Below are 26,016 nucleotides of genomic sequence, written 5' to 3' on the forward strand. Positions count from 1 at the left end.
CGGGAGAAATTGGGGCACAGATTTTGGGGGGCTTTTTCTCCTTCATACCTTCTGAAAATGAAAAATTTTGAGCCAGAACTGCATTTTTGTGTAAAAAAATGTAATTTTTCATTTTCACTGCCCAGTTGTATCAAAATTGGTGAAACCCCTGGGGGTTTGAAATGTACACTATACCCCTAGATGAATTCCCTGAGGGGTTTGGTTTGCAAAATGGGGTCACTTATGGGGGGGTTCCACTGTATTGGTGCTTTGGGGGTCTTGCTAATGCGACATAGCACCCACCAACATTCCACCACCAAAAATCACTCCTTCCCTTCTGAGTCCTGCCATGCACCCAACTGGTATTTTTTGGTCACATATGAGGCATTGCCATACTCGGGAGAAATTGGGGCACAGATGTTGGGGTGCTTTTTCTCCTTCATACCTTATGAAAATGAAAAATCTTGAGCCAGAACTGCATTTTTGTGTAAAAAAATGTAATTTTTCATTTTCACTGCCCAGTTGTATCAAAATTGGTGAAACCCCTGGGGGTTTGAAATGTACACTATACCCCTAGATGAATTCCCTGAGGGGTGTAGTTTGCAAAATGGGGTCACTTGTGGGGGGGTTCCACTGTATTGGTGCTTGGGGGGTCTTGCTAATGCAACATAGCACCCACCAACATTCCACCAGAATCTGAGCTGCAAAATCCAAAAATCACTCCTTCCTTTCTGAGTCCTGCCATGCACCCAAATGGTATTTTTTGGTCACATGTGAGGCATTGCCGTACTCGGGAGAAATTGGGGCACAGATTTTGGGGTGCTTTGTCTCCTTCATTCCTTGTGAAAATGAAAAATTTTGAGCCAGAACTGCATTTTTGTGTAAAAAATGTAATTTTGCATTTGCACAGCCCAGTTGTATCAAAATTGGTGAAACCCCTGGGGGTTTGAAATGTACACTATACCCCTAGATGAATTCCCTGAGGGGGTAGTTTGCAAAATGGGGTCACTTGTGGGGGGGTTCCACTGTATTGGTGCTTGGGGGGTCTTGCTAATGCGACATAGCACCCACCAAAATTCCACCAGAATCTGAGCTGCAAAATCCAAAAATCACTCCTTCCCTTCTGAGTCCTGCCATGCACCCAAATGGTATTTTTTGGTCACATGTGAGGCATTGCCGTACTCGGGAGAAATTGGGGCACAGATTTTGGGGTGCTTTTTCTCCTTCATACCTTCTGAAAATGAAAAATTTTGAGCCAGAACTGCATTTTTGTGTAAAAAAATGTAATTTTTCATTTTCACTGCCCAGTTGTATCAAAATTGGTGAAACCCCTGGGGGCTTGAAATGTACACTATACCCCTAGATGAATTCCCTGAGGGGTGTAGTTTGCAAAATGGGGTCACTTGTGGGGGGGTTCCACTGTATTGGTGCTTGGGTGGTCTTGCTAATGCAACATAGCACCCACCAACATTCCACCACCAAAAATCACTCCTTCCCTTCTGAGTCCTGCCATGCACCCAACTGGTATTTTTTGGTCACATATGAGGCATTGCCATACTCGGGAGAAATTGGGGCACAGATTTTGGGGTGCTTTTTCTCCTTCATACCTTATGAAAATGAAAAATTTTAAGCCAGAACTGCATTTTTGTGAAAAAAAATGTAATTTTTCATTTTCACTGCCCAGTTGTATCAAAATTGGTGAAACCCCTGGGGGTTTGAAATGTACACTATACCCCTAGATGAATTCCCTGAGGGGTGTAGTTTGCAAAATGGGGTCACTTGTGGGGGGGTTCCACTGTATTGGTGCTTGGGGGGTCTTGCTAATGCAACATAGCACCCACCAACATTCCACCAGAATCTGAGCTGCAAAATCCAAAAATCACTCCTTCCTTTCTGAGTCCTGCCATGCACCCAAATGGTATTTTTTGGTCACATGTGAGGCATTGCCGTACTCGGGAGAAATTGGGGCACAGATTTTGGGGTGCTTGGTCTCCTTCATTCCTTGTGAAAATGACAAATTTGGAGCCAGAACTGCATTTTTGTGTAAAAAATGTAATTTTTCATTTTCACTGCCCAGTTGTACCACAATTGGTGAAACCCCTGGGGGTTTGAAATGTACACTATACCCCTAGATGACTTCCCTGAGGGGTGTAGTTTGCAAAATGGGGTCACTTGTGGGGGGGTTCCTAACTTTTAGCATCTTATGGTGCCTAGAAACCTACATGGTGCCTAAAAAATAATCTCATAAAAAGGAGGCTCCAAAATCAAGTAGGTGCTCCTTCTATTATGAAGCCTGTGGTTTGGTCAACGTGCACACTAGGGCCACATATAGGATATTTATGAAAACAAAAGAATTGGGGGAATCAATTTTTAGTCACATTTCTCTAGTAAAATGTACTGTGTTCCTTAGAAAAATGTATTAAAATTGCAAATCTGCAAAAAAAATGAAGTTTTGAAATTTCACCTACACTTTGTTTTAATTCCTGTGAAACACCTAAAGGGTTAACAAACTTCCAAAATGCTGTTTTGAATACTGTGAGGGGTGCAGTTTTTGAAATGGTATCATTTATGGGGGTGTCTCACATACAAGTCCCTCAAAGTCACATCAGAACTGAACTGGTCCCTAAAAAAATCAGTGTTTGAAATTTTCTTGAAAATTTGAGAATTTGCTATTCATATTGTAAGCCTCCTAGTGTCCAAAAAAATTAAAAGGAAGTTGAAATAATGATGGAAACATAAAGTAGACATATGGTCTATGTTAGTTATTAACTATTTTGAGTGGTATGATTATTTGTCTCACAAGCAGAAAATTTAACATTTTGCAAATTGCTAAATTTTCCATTTTTTTACGACATTTTGGTATTTTTCACAAAAAAACACAGACTGTATCGACCCAAATTTACCACTAATTTGAAGTACAATGTGTCACGAAAAAACAATCTCAAAATCACTGGGATAAGTAAAAGCAAAAAAAAGTTATCCCCACTTAAGTGATACATGTCAGATTTGAAAAAAAAGGGCTCTGTCAGGAACGCAAAAACTGGCTCTGTCAGGAAGGGGTTAAAAAGTTATGCACTATTATTTCTCTTTGTGTCATTTCATATCCTAACTGGGAGGACATTGTTATTGGAGGATCTGAACCCTTGTTAAATCCTACCTATTGTGGAACCTCATTGGTGACAATTCTGTGACTTTTTGGTGTTTTTTAAACACAGAGACTATTTTATGGAAACAACACCAGCGCTAATTGAACAGTTTTTGGGCCCCATTTATCAATGAAAGGCGATGTACTCACGATAACATCGTTGAACATCCCATTGGCATCGCATTGCGGTGTTCTCCAACATCACCTGAATGTATGAAAGGATGTGGGCAGGGAGAGTGGGTGCGTAAAAACGCTGTCCCAGCGATCAGCAGCTTCCTGTAAAGGCGAAGTGTTTCTTCTAAGAACACTCGCCCGGACACTCCCCCTTTTCACCAGACCAATCAATGGACATGCAGCAAGGCTCTACAGGCACTTGATATATATATATATTTTTTTTTTTATTACACAGAAATACATATATATATATATATATATGTACAGATATACATTGTCACACATGCATAACCTAAAGATCCAGTGCACGGAGGGAGCAGGAACAGTCTGCACGGAGGGAGCAGGACTCGGGAGCAGTCTGCACGGAGAGAGCAGGAGCAGTCTGCACGGAGGGAGCAGGAGCAGTCTGCACGGAGGGAGCAGGAGCAGTCTGCACGGAGGGAGCAGTCTGTGCACGGAGGGAGCCGGAGCAGAGGAGAGGATGTGCTGGCTACTGCTGAGTAGTGAGAGCAGTCTCTCCACACTATTATCACCACTCCGGCGCTGCAGTGGGGGACACAAGCTGCCTCATGTCGGGGCTGCTGTTTGGTGGGTGATCCAATCAGCGCTGCAGTGGGGGACACAAGCTGCCTGCTATTGGGACCCCGCTCTGGTGGGTGAAAGATGGCAGTAATGCTGAGCGGCAATGGCAGCATACTAACAGGTAATTTAGGAGGGCACACCGGGGAGGGTGGTAACGCCACTTTAGCCTCGCGAAGATATCGGGGATCAAGTTCCGAAAGAAAAATGCTTTTGGAACTTGATACATTTCAAAAGACAGCAGTTCCTATAGTAAAGATGGGAGCTGCGAAAACAGTAAACATGCGATATCTGTGCCCTTCATCTTGCGATAATAAAGGTGATAGCACATTGATACATTTGTGGGATACTTCAATTTCACGTTAAAGGCCGGTTTTCGCATTTTTTGTGTCATTACCCCCTTGATAAATGCGGCCCTTAACCCTTTCTTGCACATTGTCTATACCAGGTGGTCATTGAATGTCACCTTAAACTGTTTATAAGCTGCTTGTGTGTCGTGCGCACCTGATCACCTAGTTCCTTTCTTTGTTGCCCAAAAAGAAGTGTAATTGCAGCCGCCCCCAAAGAAGTGTAATTGCAGCCGCCCATAAAAAAGTTTAGCCGCCCAAAAAGAAGTGTAATTGCAGCCGCCCCCAAAGAAGTGTAATTGCAGCCGCCCAAAAAGAAGTGTAATTGCAGCCGCCCCCAAAGAAGTGTAATTGCAGCCGCCCCAAAAAGAAGTGTAATTGCAGCCGCCCCCAAAGAAGTGTAATTGCAGCCGCCCACAAAAAAGTTTAGCCGCCCAAAAAGAAGTGTAATTGCAGCCACCCAAAAAGAAGTGTAATTGCAGCCACCCAAAAAGAAGTGTAATTGCAGCCGCCTACAAAAAAGTTTAGCTGCCCAAAAAGAAGTGTAATTGCAGCCGCCCAAAAAGAAGTGTAATTGCAGCCGCCCACAAAACAGTTTAGCCGCCCAAAAAGAAGTGTAATTGCAGCCGCCCAAAAAGAAGTGTAGCCGCCCAAAAATAAGTGTAATTGCAGCCTTCCTGCCCCAGCCCCGACTCCCCCAGGTCAGGGAGATCATATTCTCACCCATGAAGATGGTGATGGTGACACAATTCTAAAAGAGGACAGAGAACAATCTCTTGCACACGAGACCACTGTGCTTGATACAAGACAGACCAGAGTCCACCTAAAGGTGTCGGCTAGTACAGCATCCCTAAAAGTTTCAAGGCTCCAAAAAAAAAGGCTGCAGTGGCAGACTCCCAAATTAATGCAGGGTGAGAGCTGCAACCAGCAGTTGGCGATTGGTGCAGCAATCAGTGGAATGCAAACAGTTATATGCATTTCAAAGACAAGTCCCTCATACGAATGACTCTCAGCCGTGGGCACCAGACCAGACAGGTAAAAAAAAGTTTAGCCGCCCAAAAAGAAGTGTAATTGCAGCCTCCCCCAAAGAAGTTTCATTGCAGCCGCCCACAAAAAAGTTTAGCCGCCCAAAAAGAAGTGTAATTGCAGCCTTCCTGCCCCAGCCCTGACTCCCCCAGGTCAGGGAGATCACATTCTCACCCATGAAGATGCAGCAATCAAGTGGAATGCAAACAGTTGTATGCATTTAAAAGACAAGTCCCTCATACGAATGACTCTCAGCAATTCATATTGTAAGCCTCCTAGTGTCCAAAAAAATTAAAAGGAAGTTGAAATAATGATGGAAACATAAAGTAGACATATGGTCTATGTTAGTTATTAACTATTTTGAGTGGTATGATTATTTGTCTCACAAGCAGAAAATTTAACATTTTGCAAATTGCTAAATTTTCCATTTTTTTACGACATTTTGGTATTTTTCACAAAAAAACACAGACTGTATCGACCCAAATTTACCACTAATTTGAAGTACAATGTGTCACGAAAAAACAATCTCAAAATCACTGGGATAAGTAAAAGCAAAAAAAAGTAGTTATCCCCACTTAAGTGATACATGTCAGATTTGAAAAAAAGGGCTCTGTCAGGAACGCAAAAACTGGCTCTGTCAGGAAGGGGTTAAAAAGTTATGCACTATTATTTCTCTTTGTGTCATTTCATATCCTAACTGGGAGGACATTGTTATTGGAGGATCTGAACCCTTGTGAAATCCTACCTATTGTGGAACCTCATTGGTGACAATTCTGTGACTTTTTGGTGTTTTTTAAACACAGAGACTATTTTATGGAAACAACACCAGCGCTAATTGAACAGTTTTTGGGCCCCATTTATCAATGAAAGGCGATGTACTCACGATAACATCGTTGAACATCGCATTGGCATCGCATTGCGGTGTTCTCCAACATCACCTGAATGTATGAAAGGATGTGGGCAGGGAGAGTGGGTGCGTAAAAACGCTGTCCCAGCGATCAGCAGCTTCCTGTAAAGGCGAAGTGTTTCTTCTAAGAACACTCGCCCGGACACTCCCCCTTTTCACCAGACCAATCAATGGACATGCAGCAAGGCTCTACAGGCACTTGATATATATATATATATTTTTTTTTTTATTACACAGAAATACATATATATATATATATATATATATATATATATATATATATATGTACAGATATACATTGTCACACATGCATAACCTAAAGATCCAGTGCACGGAGGGAGCAGGAACAGTCTGCACGGAGGGAGCAGGAGCAGTCTGCACGGAGGGAGCAGGAGCAGTCTGCACGGAGGGAGCAGGAGCAGTCTGCACGGAGGGAGCAGTCTGTGCACGGAGGGAGCCGGAGCAGAGGAGAGGATGTGCTGGCTACTGCTGAGTAGTGAGAGCAATCTCTCCACACTATTATCACCACTCCGGCGCTGCAGTGGGGGACACAAGCTGCCTCATGTCGGGGCTGCTGTTTGGTGGGTGATCCAATCAGCGCTGCAGTGGGGGACACAAGCTGCCTGCTATTGGGACCCCGCTCTGGTGGGTGAAAGATGGCAGTAATGCTGAGCGGCAATGGCAGCATACTAACAGGTAATTTAGGAGGGCACACCGGGGAGGGTGGTAACGCCACTTTAGCCTCGCGAAGATATCGGGGATCAAGTTCCGAAAGAAAAATGCTTTCGGAACTTGATACATTTCAAAAGACAGCAGTTCCTATAGTAAAGATGGGAGCTGCGAAAACAGTAAACATGCGATATCTGTGTCCTTCATCTTGCGATAATAAAGGTGATAGCACATTGATACATTTGTGGGATACTTCAATTTCACGTTAAAGGCCGGTTTTCGCATTTTTTGTGTCATTACCCCCTTGATAAATGCGGCCCTTAACCCTTTCTTGCACATTGTCTATACCAGGTGGTCATTGAATGTCACCTTAAACTGTTTATAAGCTGCTTGTGTGTCGTGCGCACCTGATCACCTAGTTCCTTTCTTTGTTGCCCCAAAAAGAAGTGTAATTGCAGCCGCCCCCAAAGAAGTGTAATTGCAGCCGCCCATAAAAAAGTTTAGCCGCCCAAAAAGAAGTGTAATTGCAGCCGCCCCCAAAGAAGTGTAATTGCAGCCGCCCAAAAAGAAGTGTAATTGCAGCCGCCCCCAAAGAAGTGTAATTGCAGCCGCCCCAAAAAGAAGTGTAATTGCAGCCGCCCCCAAAGAAGTGTAATTGCAGCCGCCCACAAAAAAGTTTAGCCGCCCAAAAAGAAGTGTAATTGCAGCCACCCAAAAAGAAGTGTAATTGCAGCCACCCAAAAAGAAGTGTAATTGCAGCCGCCCACAAAAAAGTTTAGCTGCCCAAAAAGAAGTGTAATTGCAGCCGCCCAAAAAGAAGTGTAATTGCAGCCGCCCACAAAACAGTTTAGCCGCCCAAAAAGAAGTGTAATTGCAGCCGCCCAAAAAGAAGTGTAGCCGCCCAAAAATAAGTGTAATTGCAGCCTTCCTGCCCCAGCCCCGACTCCCCCAGGTCAGGGAGATCATATTCTCACCCATGAAGATGGTGATGGTGACACAATTCTAAAAGAGGACAGAGAACAATCTCTTGCACACGAGACCACTGTGCTTGATACAAGACAGACCAGAGTCCACCTAAAGGTGTCGGCTAGTACAGCATCCCTAAAAGTTTCAAGGCTCCAAAAAAAAAGGCTGCAGTGGCAGACTCCCAAATTAATGCAGGGTGAGAGCTGCAACCAGCAGTTGCCGATTGGTGCAGCAATCAGTGGAATGCAAACAGTTATATGCATTTCAAAGACAAGTCCCTCATACGAATGACTCTCAGCCGTGGGCACCAGACCAGACAGGTAAAAAAAAGTTTAGCCGCCCAAAAAGAAGTGTAATTGCAGCCTCCCCCAAAGAAGTTTCATTGCAGCCGCCCACAAAAAAGTTTAGCCGCCCAAAAAGAAGTGTAATTGCAGCCTTCCTGCCCCAGCCCTGACTCCCCCAGGTCAGGGAGATCACATTCTCACCCATGAAGATGCAGCAATCAAGTGGAATGCAAACAGTTGTATGCATTTAAAAGACAAGTCCCTCATACGAATGACTCTCAGCAGTGGGCACCAGACAGGTAAAAAAAAGTTTAGCCGCCCAAAAAGAAGTGTAATTGCAGCCGAACCCAAAGAAGTGTAATTGCAGTCGCCCACAAAAAAGTTAAGCTGCCCCAAAAAAAAGTGTGATTGCAGCCGCCCACAAAACAGTTTAGCCGCCCAAAAAGAAATTTAATTGCAGCCGCCCACAAAAAAGTTTAGCCGCCTAAAAAGAAGTTTCATTGCAGCCGCCCACAAAAAAGTTTAGCCACCCAAAAAGTAACTGAGTAACTAAATAATACTGGCAGATTCAGTGCAGGCAGCATAAGTGGACTATATAATATAATTAATTAATTAATTAATTATTAATATATAATATAATATTACAGCCTGCACAGCACCAGAGGTAGGCCCCAGCACAGAGGAGACAGTAGTACTACAGGTACACAGTTAGACTGTTCTCCTAAGCAGAGGAGAACAGAGTACACAGCAGCACTGAGGGAGACAGCCCCAGCGAATAAAATAATTAATTACAGCACAGCACACCAGAGGTAGACCGCACAGAGTAGACAGTAGTACTACAAGTAGTACACAGTTAGACTACACAGCAGCACTGAGAGACAGCACCAGCGATTGCAAAATATTGCGCTCAAGCTCAAGGTCAACCTCAAGTTTAAGCCCCAGCAGCAGCACCAACACACCCTCTCCCAACCCACTACTTGACTGGAGTGAAGATGGCGGGCGCGGCAGCCGCTTATAAAGCCTCGCGAAATCCAACGCCGGGAGATGACGTTCTAATCACGCGGACGGACCCGAGTCAGGCGGGAATCTCCAAGCACTGCTCGGAATCGGGCTCGGAATGATGACGTCCATGGGGGCTCGGATCTCTGAAATCCGAGCCCGCACATCTCTAGTTAGAAACACATCAGCGATGCATACTTGCCTACCTGACCCTCTCCATTCGGGAGAAAATGCTCTGTTCCTGGACTTCCCTGGTAATGTATGATTGCCATCACCTGTGGGGAGCAAGGTAAAGGTATTTCACCACAGGTGATGGCAATCAAACATTACCAGGGAAGTCCAGGAACAGAGCATTTTCTCCCGCATGGAAAGGGTCTGGTAGGCAAGTATGCAGTGTTGTTGTTCGACCTGATAGAGGTGTGTAATTTAATGATGTGAAGTGTATGCTTTTGTGCAAGTGTGAGTGTTGACACATGTCGACTCCTGTGAATTGTGTGTCCTGTTGTCCTAACATGACAGGCACACTTGCATTAAGGTGGTAGATGTTTAAAAGAGACCTAATTCCACATATTCCAACTAGTGGCGTAACTATATAATTTGCTCCCCCCAGCCAAAATAGCTTTCTGCGCCCCCCCCCCCCCCCCCCCGTAGTGCCCCTTACACATTTTGTCACATACCATTATGACCCTTACACTATAGGACACACCCCGTAATGTTCCATACACTATTCGACACACACTGTAATGACAATTACACATTACACCACATAACAAAATTACCCTTACCTATAGCCAGATGATTCCCATCATATAGCACCCATGATGACAGTGAGATAGCCACCTAGATACATAGTGGTCACTGTATATAGGGCTAATAGGTGAGTGGGTGAGGGCACCCATTACATTGCACCTATGATGACAGTGAGACAGCCACTTTCATATATAGGGGACACTGTACATAGGGGTTAGTGGGTGAGTGCTGTCCCCCATCACATAGGCCCCCTGATGACAGGGAGACAGGCACCTAGATAACTAGGGGGCATTGTACACAGTGCCAGGGGGTGTGTGGGCGATGGCCCCCTGATGACCGTAAGATTACCCCCCCCCCCCCCATGCTGTGTTGCAGAACAGTGATCCCCTCATGCTACAGCCCCTCTTCATGCCTGGGACTTACCATTAGTACTACTGGACTGGTCAGGTTTCTGCCTGCACTAGGCATTTTCTCCTCAGTATAGAAGAGGCTGCAGCCTTCTCTCTTCCTCTGCCTGTCCAGGGAGCACAATAGAGTTCATGGGGGCCCGGGGGAGAGAGTGCAGGTGGGTGGGATGCGACGAGGGTGGCTTGCGACGGGGGAGAGATTAGCTGGGCAAATCTAGAGCAGCAGAAGACAAGGCAAGACACAGGAGAGGAGTGGGAACTGCTCCCTCCTGCTGGCTTCTCGGCTCCTCTGGCCTCAGTCTCTAGGCTCCAGCGTGTGACGTGATGACGTCACACGCATAGGAGCAGCTGAAGCTGAGGCAGGGACCAGCAGACACTGCTGCTTCCCCTGCCTCAGTCTGACACTACAAGGCTGTGCTCCCAGCCACCCAGCCGCACTCCCATTGGGCAACCCACCTACCTGTCGAATGACAGATCCACTGTCATGGCCGCGCCCACGCCGACTCGCCGATGTGTAATCAGCAAGCGCACGGGCAGCGGCAGGCGGCGGCCGTGGCACAACAAGCAGCAGCATACAGTGCCGGACAATCACTTGTCCAGCACCCGGCGCCCACGCAGCCCCCACTCCCCCAAGCAGCAGCGGGGGCTGCCTTACAGCATCTCCGCCACTGATTCCAACAATAAAAACATATCAAACAATAAAAACAATCCTAACTTGGAACGGTGGCAAGTGTAGAAAAGTGAACCTTCCGATGTGTTTCAGGGCTGTGTATGGCTTGCAGGTACTCAAATGAGCTATTATACTAAATTGCCTGCAGCGTTGCTTATTATTGCATTTAGATGTCAGTATTTTAGGTGTGGTGCGCGTTAATTAGCCAACCGATTGCGGCCGTACTCATCCGGATGGTCTAAGAGTGCTAGGGAGCAGTTTTTGCCAGACAGATGGTTTAGACAGAAAGTGTCCCGAGCGCTTGCCGAGCCAAGCGAATGCACCTCCGTGCAGTTTGGGTACACGCCCCCATGTACGCCCAGGGATACGCCCAGTTTCGCCCTGTTTTCTAGCCTCTCCCATAAGAACACCAACAATACGCCCTCTTTGTCCATCTGTGATCAGACTCACCTTTTTGACCGGAGAGTACTGTCCGCTAGCGGGGTGCAGTGCATAAGGTGGCGATACCCTGTCCTGCGATGCCGCGGTACAGTAGCTGGGTATTAGTACATTTGAAAATGCGGTAAAATGGGGGGTTTACCGCATTTTCCCCTTAGTACATGCCGCCCTTATTAATTAAACAAATTTTCCAAAAAACTATGCATCAGTCATACTATATGTAAATGTCTTATTTTAGACCAGGGATGGGGAACCTTTGTCCCGCCAGCTGTTGCTGGACGGTTGAAGGTTCCCCATCCCTGTTTTAGACTATAATTTTAGACTATAAAAAAAACATATTTGTTGTGTACATTGTACTGATTTTAAACAAATACTTGAATATCTAAATGTACCTGTATTGTATTGTACCTTGACACCAAACTAGGACAATTCCTGCGTGAATTGGATCCAGGACTGCCAGCAGAAGATTCTGGAATGCGTGAAGGGGACCGTTTGTTAGCGGTGAATGGACAGAGCGTGAAAGGGATGGAGCATGAGGATATTGTCAGTCTCATTCAGAACAGTGGGAATCAAGTAACTCTACTTGTCATCAGTAATGAGGGAGACAGGTTCTACAGTGAGGTAATTGGCAAAATAATACACAAAACACTTGGGGGGTTATTCAGAGCTGATTACTGTTGTGCAAATTCATGAGATGATCGATTTTCGAATAAGCGGCATGACTATGGACAACATTGCGAATTTGCAAGGCCAAACAGCGACAAAAATCAGCAATGACTTTTTTGCAATCCCTGGCTGACAGGAATCTACCATGCGGGGCTGGTAACCAGACACTTATTGGGAGTGTCACAAAAAAGCAGGCATGGCCAGGCATTTTAAGGGTGGTTGTATGATGTCAGCTCAGACCTTGATCAGCCTGTCACTGTCGCACACGTGTGAAAAGGTCAGTGTAACGCACACTTGCCACAACAGAAAAATCATTCCATGGTGAGTGAGTTGCGTGTGGATTTTCAGCTGGATAACGAATAGTGATATTTTCGCAGCCATTCTCAGACTTGCACAGGGTGGATTTTCACCCTGTCTGGGCGGTAACTATCTGATTCGCACAGAAGCGAACAGGTCTGAATAAGGCCCTTGGTGCATTTGAGATATCAAAAGAAGAATAAGATACAAGGTTAACTTTGGTTTGCTATACAGTTTTGCTGTTTGCAGACCTCAGCACTTTGTGCTTTGTGTCATCACCCTACAGCTTGAAGGCTGAAACTCAAATTATTTCCCTCGAAGTCCACCAAAGAGGTCAGCACCCACTTCACAGGCATCGGACTGTCCCATGGATTTGATTTGGGGGAAGATGCCTCCCAAGGGAAGCACATATTCACTTTAGATTCCTAAAATGGAAGCCATGTGTGTCTATATTAAGGAAACTACAGTCAAGGGGTTTATTCATCCCTCCACCTTGCCAGCTGGTATGGGGTTCTTTTTCATTAAGGTATTCTGATTGTCACGAACCTGGGTGTTTGTTCTGCATGGTCTTTCAGTGTATTCTGCCTGGATTAATTTAGCCTGCACCTAGGCTGCAATCATTGTGTGTGAAACTATGCTCAGCTCTCCCTGATTAAACACCCGAGAGACTCTAGCCCAGTGTTCTGACAGCTGTAACTCCTTAGCTCCCTGCTGGCAGTGGTTCAGCATTCACCATTTGAACGCTCACTGCAATCCTCTAATTCCACTCCTGAGATTACAGTTACCATCCTGTTAGCTTGCACATCCATGCTAGGCAAGAGGATTAAATATCCTGTTCAAACAACAGGAAGTTGCCTTGAGTAATGTCTCTGTAGTGCAGGAAGGCAACAGCCAGGACAAGCACTTTCCCTGCTGCTCCTGTCAAACAGCTGACAGGCAGCATCAAGCTACAGCAGGGGAGGAGAAAGCGCTCCAGCCTGATCCCCCCTGGCCGGTCTTCTCTCCCCTCAGATAACACAGCAGACTGCAGCTCAGAAGCATCCGCTCTGCATTACCTCCTGTATGTGTTGCTCCGCCCCCAGATCTCCAGCTACAGCTCCTCCTTTCTGCTGTCCTCCCCTAATTCCTGTAACAGTGATTCTAGATTTAGAAGTAGAAAGAGGCTGTGCCACTGCCTCTTTATACTTCATGTGTGCCCCTGCCCACCATATGTGTGCTCTTGCCCCTTCCCACCCATTTGTGTCCCTGCCCACCATGTGTGCCCTTGCTCCTGCCCAACCCATGTGTGTCCTTGCTTTTGCCCACCCCATGTGTGCCCCTGGCCACACCATATGTGCCCCTACCCACCATATGTGTGCCCTGGCTCCTGTCCAACCCATGTGTGCCCCTGCCCACCATGTGTGTGCCCTTGCTCCTGCCCACCCCATGTGTGCCCCTCCCCACCATATGTGTGCCCCTGCCCACCCTATGTGTGACCCTGCTCCTGCCCACCCCATGTTTGCCCCTGCTCACCCTATGTGTGCCCTTGCTCCTGCCCAACAAGAACATGTACAGCACCACTGCCAGATACTATTTTGGCAGGGAGAGCAAAATTTATAGTTACTGCAGAGAGATGAATGCAAGTCAGACTTCAACACTCGTGAAGGGCATTATGAGTAGCTGGTGATGCCCAGTCTATATGAATCTAGCCTCTCCTAGCTGTCCTTCTACCTCTTTGACCATTTATTCTCTGTCTACTCTCTTGGCTTCATATCACAGTAGGTTTCCATCAAGGACCTGTTCTTAGACCTTTACTATTCTCCCTCTATTGACATCCAATATCCTCTATACTGATGATACCCAGAACTACTGTACACCCCCTCTGACCTATTCTTCCGCGCTTCACTTCTATCTCCAATTGTTTCTCTGCAATATCTTCCTGAAATTCCTATTGATTCCTTAAACTTAACATGTCTAGGACCAAACTGATCATCTTTCCAACCTCGTGCATATCCTCACTTGCAATCATTTCATTACCTATTGACAGTATTGCACTTTCCAGATTGGACTACTGTGACCTCGTCCTATTGGAACTCCCTGCTTTCTACCTCTCTCCATTCTAATCTGTGCCACTGCATGACTCATCTTTCTTACCAGATGTACTATATCTTTCTCCTCTCTTCAAGAATCCCTACACTGGGGGGGAGTGGCTAGGATCAGCATGGAGTAGCAGCACGGGCTGCGTCTCCTCCAGCCAAATCCTAGGAAATATCATGAACCCTGACAAGCTGAGATAGGTATACACCTGGCGGGGAAATATCCGTGTGCTGCAGGGACTGTGGATTGAGCTGAGACGCTACTAACCTGGGGGAATCCGGAGCCGGCTGGGTGCTTGAGCGCCGAGGATAGAGAGCGGCACCGGGACTGATAGATACACTGCCTGACGAGTCGCACTGGGTCATTTCCGGCTGCAACCCTCCTGTGTCCTGGCAGCCGGGCTGTTTGTGCGGCCACACTGTATGGATGCGCTGCTCTACAAAAGATCAGAGAAAGGGTGGATGAGACCGAACATCGTATTTCATCTCTGGAAGATACCACATCACCCCTGAAAATAAAAGTAGAAGAATTATCTACCCAGATGGTCAATATGCAGGCTAAAATGGCCAATATTGAAGGGCGGCTGAGACGTAATAACGTCAGATTTATTGGGCTTCCAGAAAAGGTGGAGGGTACTAACCCAGAATTCTTCCTAGAGAAGTGGCTCGTCCAGCTGTTTGGGAAAGAAGCATTTACTTCTCAATTTGCTATAGAGCGAGCCCATAGGCTTCCAACCCGTCAACTACCACCAGGTGCCCCTCCCAGAACTTTTATTGCATGCTTCTTGCATTTCAAGGACCGTGATACTGTTCTTCAATTGGCACGAGTGAAGGGGCCCTTGCAGTGGGACGGACAGAATGTGCTAACTTTTCCGGATTTCGCCCAGGAAGTGCAGAAGAGTCGATCGCAGTTTGTGCAAATCAAGAAAAGACTGCGTGATCACAATAATCAATTCTCAATGTTATTCCCGGCTAGACTGCAGGTGGTTTATAATAATACTACCCATTTTTTTAATTCCCCGAAGGAAGCGGAGAATTGGTTAGAGAGGCAGCCGGGTATTAAAAGCTAAAAGATCATACACTTGAAAAGCCAGTGTGGACACCACTGAAAGTGGATCAATAAAGGGGATGTGCATGGGGGTGGGTGGAGGGTTGAGAGACGGGAAGGAAATGTTTTCTCCCTTTTTTTTTTTTTGTTGTCTTCTTTTTCTCTCCTTCCTCTCTCTCCACTATTGTCTCCCATAAATATATTTAGATGTGGCTGGCGTCAGGGTAAATAATACCGATGTATATGGAGGAGATCCTACTGAAGATAGTGTAGGGGTTATTTCAGCATGCCCCTATCCCCTAAATTAAACCGCGAAGGGTTCTGTTTAGGCTTTTTTTTTCTTTTCTTTTTTGGGTATGGGTATTCCTTAGGTTTTCAAGGCTATACAGGGTGGGGTTGGGAAGGTTTTTTTTTTGTATTACAGATGTAGCTGTATTCATCTTTGCAGGGGATGGCGATGGCGACGCCAGCCGCCATCCCCTGCCCCGCGTCATCTGTATGCCGGAAGGGGACGCACGCGCACGAGGTGCGCGTGCATCCCCTTCCGACGGTGCTGCCCTCGGTCGCCCGGTGCCCGATTCGCCAGCAACACTAAGGCCGGCTCCATCTGTAAGTGCCAGCATCATTTTTTTTCTTTTTTCTTTTTCCTGGTTGATTGTATGTCTCTCTACAAAGTATTCCACCTACAAAAGTTAGATCAGATGGGCATTATTATGCAAGTATCTTCAATATTGCTAGAAAAGTGACCATAATGCTCGAGGAGAGGAGAATTCACTTAAAACCTTGTTTGTTTATTGACACTCTCTATGCATATGTAGATGTGTATAAATGTGCACGTGTGTGAATTTAAATGATTAAATCTATAAAAATTAGGCATGCAACGAAAAATGAAAATATTTTGTCACTATTAGGAAGCAAGGTTAAGGTGCTCATAGGAGCATATTGTTTATTTGGCAAGGACACCCTTTCTATTCCTCAACTAATTTCTTATTCTATTTCTTTGAATGACTAGCAGCTCAGGAGAAATCTACTTATTAGGGTGGAATGTTAGAGGGCTAAGTGACAAAATTAAGAGGTCGCTGGTTTTGTCACAGATAAAAAAAATATCAAGCTGATGTAATATGTTTATTTGAAACACACATGTTTGGTAGTAAGGTATTGTCGTTAAAAAAACCATGGGTTAGTCAGGTGTTCCATTCTACGTTTTCAAGTAACGCAAGTGGGGTATCTGTAATAGTTAGGAAGAGTGTGCAGTTTCATTTGGAAAAGAGCGAGATAGATCTATACGGGTGATATGTTTTTCTCTGTGCGTATATTAACCGAAAACTGTTACATATACTAGCTATATATGTTCCTCCCCCATATACTAATGAGGCAAGCAGTCAAATTTATGGCAGATTCGCATATGATCCCCGTAATATGCATAGGAGATTTCAATAATGTTATGGATACATGTATGGATAGAAGGAGAGAGAGGACACTAGATAATGCACAAACCTCTACTACTACCCCATTTGCACGATTAGTGATGGAGATGGGTTTGGTTGATGTGTGGAGAAAGAGGAACGCGGCTGTAAGTCAGTTCTCGTGCTACTCCGCGTCTTACTATACTTTTTCAAGAATAGATATGGCCCTTCTCTCTCCAGATCTAGTGCCAGATGTAGTGGCGATAGAATATTTGTCGAGAGGTATATCCGATCACTCCCCGGTCCTTCTCACTATTAGGATAAACTCGGACCAAGGTATGAGGATGTGGAAACTCAACCCCTTCTGGTTAACCCAGATAGGGGAGGATAAGGACCCAACTTCAACCTGGGAGGGGTTTCAAATAGATAATTCAGCGTACTCGGACCCCACAATTAAACATGACGCTTTTAAGGCTTATATACGAGGCTCATTTATCAAATGCATATCTAAAATTAAAGCAGCAAATAGAAAGGAAGAAGAAAGGCTAGAAGTCAAGAGCCAACAGTTGGAGGCTAATTACATAGGTTCACACTCACAGTCGGATAGGATAATATGGCAAGAGGGGCAACGGGAATGGGTGGATTTTCTATTTGAAAAATCTAGGCAACGGTTTATCTTTTCTGGGCATGAGAAATATTTTCAGGCTGAAATAAATGGGAGCTACTTGGCATACCTGGCACGTGCAGATTTAGGCAGCAGTAATATAATACAAGGCATACGAAAGCCTGATGGGCAGTTATGTTATTCTGGGGCAGAGGTGGCAAGTGTTTTCTGGACTTTTATTCCTCCTTGTATAAGTCAAGAGCCTCATACTCCGAGACACAACTGGGGGAATATCTAGAGGCAATAAAATTGCCATGTTTGTCAAGGGCGGAGGCGGAGGCTGAGGCTCTAGATGCTCCGTTTTCAGTAGAGGAAATAGAAGCAGCTATATTATTGCTTCCTGCTTCGAAGGCTCCGGGCTGCGACAGACTACCAGCAGAAATGTACAAAACACATAGTAAATTTTTCTCACTATATCTACTGGATCTATTTAACTCGCTCTATGAATGGGGATCACTTCCACCATCCATGAGCGAAGCTAATATTATTGCATTAATAAAAGCGGGCAAGGACCCTACTTTTCCTGAGTCCTATCGCCCCATATCTTTGTTAAATTCAGACGTAAAAATCTTAGCAAAGATATTAGCAGTTAGATTAAATGGAGTTATTATGTCTATAATCCACCTAGATCAAACTGGATTCATGCCAGGGAAATCTACCACCCAGAACCTGCGGAGATTGTTTTGTCATCTTCAGAGGGGGGCCTCGGCAGAGTCGGGGGCAGTGGTGGTATCCTTAGATGCCGCCAAGGCCTTCGACTCTGTTGAGTGGAGGTATCTCTGGGGGGTTCTTCGGAGATTCTCTTTTGGGCCACGATTTGTTACATGATAGTACAGCTCCTATATTCTAATCCTAGAGCTAGAGTGACAGTAAATGGGTATACATCGGAAATGTTTCCACTAGAGAGAGGGACTAGGCAGGGGTGCCCTCTCTCTCCGGAATTATTTGCAATTGCTATAGAACCCATGGCATGTATACTGCGAGACGCAGAGAAGGTTCGAGGGATCAGAACAAGAGAAGTGACAGATGTGGTGGCCCTATACGCTGATGACACGTTACTCTTTTTATAGGACGCGGAAGGCTCTCTTAAAGCTGCTTTTCAGATAATAGAAAGATTTGGGGTATTTTAAGGATTGTTGATCAATTGGGAGAAATCATATATATTCCCAATATCAAGATTCATGATAATAGAGATATAGACCAAACCTTGAGATGGACAACTCTGTTTAAGTACCTTGGGGTGTGGATTGGACCCCAGGCTACTGAATACGTAGCACAAAATATAGATCCTATTATTCAACACTTTAGAGATAGGGCCGTAGCCTGGAGAAAATTGCCCTTATCTGTTCTGGGTTGAATCAATCTATTTAAATTGGCCATCCAACCCAAATTTGTTTATGTGTTACAGAACTCTCCTATATATATTTCAAAGCAGATATTTAGTAGGATTGAAAGTGTCCTGTTAACATATATTTGGAATAATGGTCCAGCTAGAATCTCGATTAATATATAAGATTCCTATATAAGGAGGGCTGGGTCTTTCTAACTTGAGGTTATATTACGTGGCCTCACAACTGGTACATTTGATTGAATGGGTAAGGGGTAGGGTTGATCCAACAATGGCCAGTTTTCTGGATGAGCAGGTGGAGTGTTCCTCTACCTTTCCCCTTTCTCCTCTTCAAATATTGTTGTCAGGCCTTTCATCCACTAGGCAGCCACATCTGCTTCGCCAAGCTTTAATGGTTTGGCGTTTGGCTGATACATTTTATGAGTGGTCAGATCAAGATAGAGATACCCCGTTATGGTTTAATAGAGCATTTAATGAAATGTTTAAATTATCTAAAGACAATATATGGGTTACTCAGGGCCTGATATCAATAGATCAGTTATATAGTGATGGTGTGTTTAGGTCCTTTCAGCAACTGAAGGAAAGTTTTAGAGTACCCAATACAGCCCTGTATCGTTACTTTCAGTTAAGGCATGCAGCGACTGCACAGTTTCTGCAGGGTCTCCCTATGATTTCAGACTCACCCATTAAGAAAATGTTACTCAACCTAGTACAGAGGGGCAAGATGTCCACAATATATGCACTTATCAATGATATACTAGTTCCAAATCAAATTACTAAACTTAGATTAAAATGGGAAATAGATTTTGGGTCTCTTTCTAATGAACAGTGGAATCAGATCCTGGGATCATTACAACACACTACCCCATGCATTAGATATAGGCAAGTAGTTTTCTATGTTCTTCACAGAGCCTACCGGACACCGGTGTCTCTCCAGAGGGCTGGTCTTAGGGATAATTCACATTGTCCTAAGTGTCAAGGGGAAAATGCAGGATTTTGGCATATGATTTGGGAATGCCCAATTATATATGAATTTTGTGAGAAAGTCTGGAGAGATGTGCGGTCTACTACTCCTGCACTCCCTACTTTTAATCCACTGATCTGTCTATTTGGGCTACATCTGGAAGAAAGGTACTCAACTAATATATATATAGATACGTTTTATGCCTTACTACGTTGGCAAAAGTGGTAATAGCAAGGATTTGGTTTGCACAAGAATCCCCAAATATACATAAGTGGAGAGTACTAGTTAGCGAGGTGGCTCGGCATGAACGATATATGTACAAAATACAGGGAGCCACCCCAAAATTCTTAGAAAAGTGGGATAGGAGGTGTATTTCTAGACTGGGCGAGAATGAGGAGAATGCAAGGGATATTTAGTCGGCCTGTAAAAGGTCACCCGTTATAGATGTGGATGCTAAGCTATTGGTGGGGGTATAAGGATGACTATACAATACTGAATAACCTGTTGATACCTGTTGACTGTATATCTCCTTAAGCAAATATTTGGGTAGGTAGAGAACAGATAAGAAGGAAATAATAGAGTCACAATAGCTGGACGCTGTTAGTGGATGGCACAATATAGTTAGGTTAACGAATACTTTTTTTTTCTCTCTATTTATTTTATTTATTTTTTAATTATTTCTCTTATTATTTTTTTTTGTTATCTATATGTATATATGTATTTTTTCTTCTTTTCTTTTTATTCTAAGGTTTGCAATGCTGCTATAAGAATGTCTTTTTTGTTTTTTTTTCTGCTCTCCTGAATGCAGGGATCCCTCAGATGCCAACAAAGGGATAGGGGTAGGAAAGGGGAGGGGTAAAAGGGGAGGGAAGAGGGGGGAAAACGGGAGGGAAGGGGGGGCAAATACACATAGGTTTATACACAAACTACACTTATTGGGCCCAATAGTAATTATACACATGATTCTTTAGGAATTAGAAACTGACTTACAAGCACGAGCACTTATAGCACACAAATAGTAATTTAGATGTATATACAGGCATGTATATACATCTACAAAAAAGAGAAAGAAAAAAAAAAGGAAAAATATATTTATTTTTTCCCTCAGAAGGACCTCACTGTTATAGATATAGCACTAGGAGTGGAATTCACTGGCCTTAAACAGAGTTCACACTTGTCAATCACAGCACAGAAAACACATACCCCAAATCACATCGCACTGCCCCCTCCGAAATGTACAACCAAGCCTCCGTAAAAAACGATAATGAGAATAAATTAAGAAAAGCTATGTAATTTAGCCGATGGAAAATAGTCATATATATATATATAAAAAGCCCTCCAGTGGTAGAATTAGCAGACAAATGAATATAAATCATCTCCCAATGGCTGTATCGGTAACAAATGTTGGTTACTGAGGGATTACCTGCACCAAGATATCTAAATATTTAAGGAAATGGGTATTCAAGCCTTAGATGTTATGTATGTTGTGTTTACATGTTCAATATTGTTTATGTTATGTGAAATGAATAACAACAATAAAAAAATTACTCAATTTAAAAAAAATAAGAATCCCTACACTGGCTTCTAAACCTCTTCAGAGTCCAGCTGAACATATTTAATGAGATTGAAAAAAGACATTGATAATAGTGGATTAAGTATGTGGAGACTTCAACAAACAACTTGAATATACAGACGGAGCCACTTAGATGGGGACCTGGCATGACTATGGCCATGCACCAGGTCCATCAGGAATGGGGTACGCGTGCGAATGAGACGCACGTGTACCACATTCGTGACCGTTCCAGCTGTACGATTACAGTGGCACGATTACCAGCGCAGCAGAGCTCTGCCAGCTCTGCTGCACATCTGCACCCGAATCCTGCACCGACCCCCGAAGCCTGCATGAGGTACACCCGTCAGCATAGTAAAAGGACGCGTGAGCAAGTTAGATGCTGCCATCCACCAGCTTTGCCAGAAACTGCGATATGGCGGGCTGGCTGAAAGCGACTACATCTATAAAAGAGGACATTGGTCCATCAAGTTCAACCTATATTATTTAAAACTAATGGTTGTATCTCTGGATTATATTTTTTTTTGCTAAAAATTTGTCTAACCCTTTCTCAAATAAAATAATTTTGTCTGACATCACAACCTTTGTGGCAGAGTATTCCTAATCATAACTGCCCTAACTGTAAAGAATCCTTTCCTATGCAGGATGTGAAATCTCCTCTCCTCTAACCTTAGGTGGTGCCCGTATGTCCTGTGCATAGACCTCATAGAAAACGGAGCACCTGACAGTTCTCTGTATTGGACCCTGATGCATTTGTATATGTTAATCATATCCCATCTTAAGTGTCTTTTTCCAGCATAAACTTGGCTAACCGTTCTTCATAGCCCAATGACTCTAAACCCTTAATCAAATTATTTTTCCTTCTCTGAGCCCTCTCCTGTTCTACAATATCTTTTTTTATGGTGTGGTGCCATAGCGTCCTGCTAGTGAAAGCCATTCACAGCAGCGAAAATCGCTGGACAAGGGAAAATCGCTCAGTATGTATGCAATGAGATCTTTCAGCACAGCAATTACAGCGATCACTGCGCATACGCGCTGGGCAAAAAAAGCCAGTGTGTTAAGACATGAGGATGATGATAGTGAAAGATTTCATTATTGTGCTGAAGTGTAGTTGCATTGCATTCTTTTTAGGATATTACACATCTATTAATAATATATAATATAAAATGTGTAAAACGTTCACTAGTTTATAATTTCTTATACAGTACTTCATAAACAATCTATTTGGCATTCCTATAAATAACAGACAGTTGATTTTTGTGACCATTATAAATAACCAATCTATTATTGTAGAAATGTAGAAAATAAATATCAAATGTCTCCATATTTGAGGACCCCTGTATAAATTATTGTATAAAGACACAAGGAAACAACTGAATATATTGCAGTACATTGAGGCTATTAATCATTTCATTTATTCTGTATATCCTCTCAACTAGATTGGAGTTTCCCCTCTGCTATTTTATGAGGACAATGTCTCCCGCAAAAATTCTGCTGATGTGGGTGATTTATCTGCATCTAACACTACACAGGTGAGTTATGGCAAGTATAGCGTAATGGTGTATTTTATATAGTACAGGTACACTGTTTTGTTCCCAGCTCTCACAAGGGTGGAGATAAGGTAGGTGATCCTGGTTGACCCCCAAAGCTGTGAAATTCATAGTTTTTCAGGTCATCTAAATGCTACCCATCGCCAGCCCGCACGACGGTCCCCCCCACTTGCACGCTGATTTCCCCGCACACATGCAAATGGATGTCTAGAATAAACATCCTTCCGCAGCCTTGCATGCGGGGGCGAAATAATTTGATGGTGTCCGACTATTGAATGATTTATACAGCATTCACAGATCTCGTGTCTTAGATCTGTGGCATCCCTGTGCGTGAAGCTGGTAGGCAGCTGACATCTGTTGACGTCAGCTGCCTGCCCCCCCCGCATCCATGTTACGGTTATTAAGAGTCTCGCTCCCCAATACTCATTAAAGTGACTGCTATTGCAGTAGTTTTACTACAAACGAAAACAGCCAATACCTTCTGCACCCTGAACTGCAGCCTGAATCAGGGCCATCTTAGCGTATGGGCTTAATGGGCAGCTGCCCAAGGGCCCTCCAATTGTAGGGGCCTTGGATCAGGGGCAGATTATACTGTGAGCATCTGCTTCCTGAGCTTCTTTGAAGGCAGTAGAGAATCAGAGCAGCCAGGCCACATTGTGGGGTAGATGTACGGAGCAGTGATAAGGGAGGAGAAGTGATAAAGTGCCTGGTACTGTACTTTATCACCGGCCAATCAGCTCCACACTGTTCATTTTTAAACCCAGCCTGTAACTTAACAGTTAGGAGATTCATTGGCTGGTGATAATGTATCAGGCACTTTATCACTTCTCCTCCTACCAATACCCTCAAACCATACAGCACAACACAAGTGCATGCATTCCCCAGGCCCTGTTTACTTCATATCTTCCTATGAATCCCTTGCCCTTTCTGTGTGATGTCCTTTTGTCTCAAAGAAAAATGGAGTAAGATAAATCATATAAATAGACACTGAGGAACATTAACATAAAGGTTTCTTTACTCACATCCATACATGGAAAGGTAGCCATCAATTCTAGGCTTCAAAAGAGTGACTCACCTAGACTTTCAGTCTCGAGGTCACCAAAAGGTTTCTTTATATGCACTTTTTCTCCAAACACCATGTAGAAACAGCTTCCTTATTATCAGGTTTTTATTCCATAAAACATAAAGGTAAAAACATAGAGAAGACCACTGTAGCCTCTACACAGGTAAGTAAAAAATTCAGTCCGGAGAGGAATATACAGGTACAAGTGGACTCTCCATCACAACACCAATTCATTTCAGATCTGTTCCTTTCTCAGGTCGATTTCCTGTCCTTGCAGACAGGGTTTATATACCCACTACCGATCACATGAGTACCAAGTCAATTGGAAAATATGAAACAGATCTATCTTATTGTTCATCTAATCTATATAAGTTGAAGAGTGTGTGTGCGTGTGTGTGTGCGTTTCTGTCGCATTGCAGTCATACCGTGGCACTCAGAGCCACCAAATTCAGCAACAAGATACCTCTGGACCCGGTGGTGTGCACCTCAAAGCCGTTTTTGGGAAATTTCACTTCGAAATTTAAAAACACCAAGTTTTAATTTTCCTTCATTGATGATCTGGGGAAAAGATCGGCGATCTGGGAAACCGTTGATGAAAGAACAACCTGATTTCATTGCTGTCATTGAGTATGAATGACACATTCTAACATTATGGTGAAGGCTTTAAACCAGGCATTCCCAACCACGGTTCTCAAGGCACACCAACAGTGCAGGTTTTTGTGATATCCAGGCACAGGTTACTTAATTAGTACCTGAGTGATTCTGATTAAACCATCTGTGCTGAAGCCTGGATATCACTAAAACCTGCACTGTTGGTGTGCCTTGAGGACTGTGGTTGGGAATGCCTGCTTTAAACAATTAGGAAATAATTGAGGATATACATAGACCACACATCACACACACACATGTACACATTGTACACGCACACACACACACACACACACACAGTACACCACATACGCACACATAGCACACAACACACACATTTATACGTAGAGCACGTCACACACTTACACATTGGACAGATACACACACATAACAGACCACATGCAGTACAATACAAATCCATACACACTACAACACACACCCAAGAACAGTACAACAAAAACACAGAACACACACACTTAAACATTGTGCAGATACAGAAACACACAGAACACACACCCTTTAACATTGCCAGGATATGCACAGCACACTACACACACATATATACGTAGCGCACCTCACAAACTTACACATTCGGCAGATACACACTACACAACACATACACATAATACACCACTCACAGTACAACACACACCCACATTCACTACAACACACACCCAAAACTAGTACAATACACAGAACAAACACACTTAAACATTGCACAAATACACACAGCACACTACACACACACATTTATACATACAGGTAGCACACCTTACGCACTTACACATAGGGCAGATACACACAACACACACACACATAACATACCTCTAACAGCACAACACATACACTACACACACCCAAAAACAGTACAAAACACACACCTAAACATTGCACAGATACACAAAGACACAACACACACATACTGTATATACATAGCACACCTCACACATTTACGCATTGGACAGATACATACAGTACAATACAACACACACAACCACATACACTACAACACACACAAAAAAACAGTACAACACACACAAACACACAAAAAATAATTTGCAGTTTATTTAACAGTCTGTACCGGCAAATAAAATATGTACCTAATGTACCATTTTTACTTTGTTCCCCATATCCGTCTCTCCAGTCCTCCAGCCTGTCACTGCGCTCCCCGGCCAGTTGCACTGAGAAATCTTTGTCCTGGCCAATGCACCCATTGATCAATACAAAGTGGGTACACTGCACTCACCCTGTTAGTCAGTTGGATGCCAGGCACTGCTCTGCCTTAAGGGTTTCCCAGACTCTTTTGGTCCATAGATAATGTTTGGTCGATGGGCATGAGTGCTGCATGCATTTGTTTGAATGTTAGGAGTGTAAGCA

The 26,016-nt window shown here is 44.0% G+C and overlaps 1 protein-coding gene across 1 annotated transcript in view; it reads left to right on the plus strand.

The window, feature by feature from the left end:
* NHERF4 (NHERF family PDZ scaffold protein 4) overlaps window positions 1-18,603 on the plus strand; it is a 95,684-nt gene extending 77,081 nt beyond the window's left edge. Inside the window, exons 8-11 of the mRNA XM_083161511.1 lie at window positions 11,765-11,961; window positions 14,825-14,969; window positions 18,125-18,269; window positions 18,567-18,603. Coding sequence (XP_083017637.1) covers window positions 11,765-11,961; window positions 14,825-14,969; window positions 18,125-18,269; window positions 18,567-18,603 — 524 coding nt within the window. The remainder of the gene's footprint in view (window positions 1-11,764; window positions 11,962-14,824; window positions 14,970-18,124; window positions 18,270-18,566) is intronic.
* The last annotated feature ends 7,413 nt before the right edge of the window (window positions 18,604-26,016 follow it).

This window comes from Crinia signifera, chromosome 19, assembly GCF_055691185.1.
Source record: "Crinia signifera chromosome 19, ASM5569118v1, whole genome shotgun sequence".
NCBI lineage: Eukaryota > Metazoa > Chordata > Amphibia > Anura > Myobatrachidae > Crinia > Crinia signifera.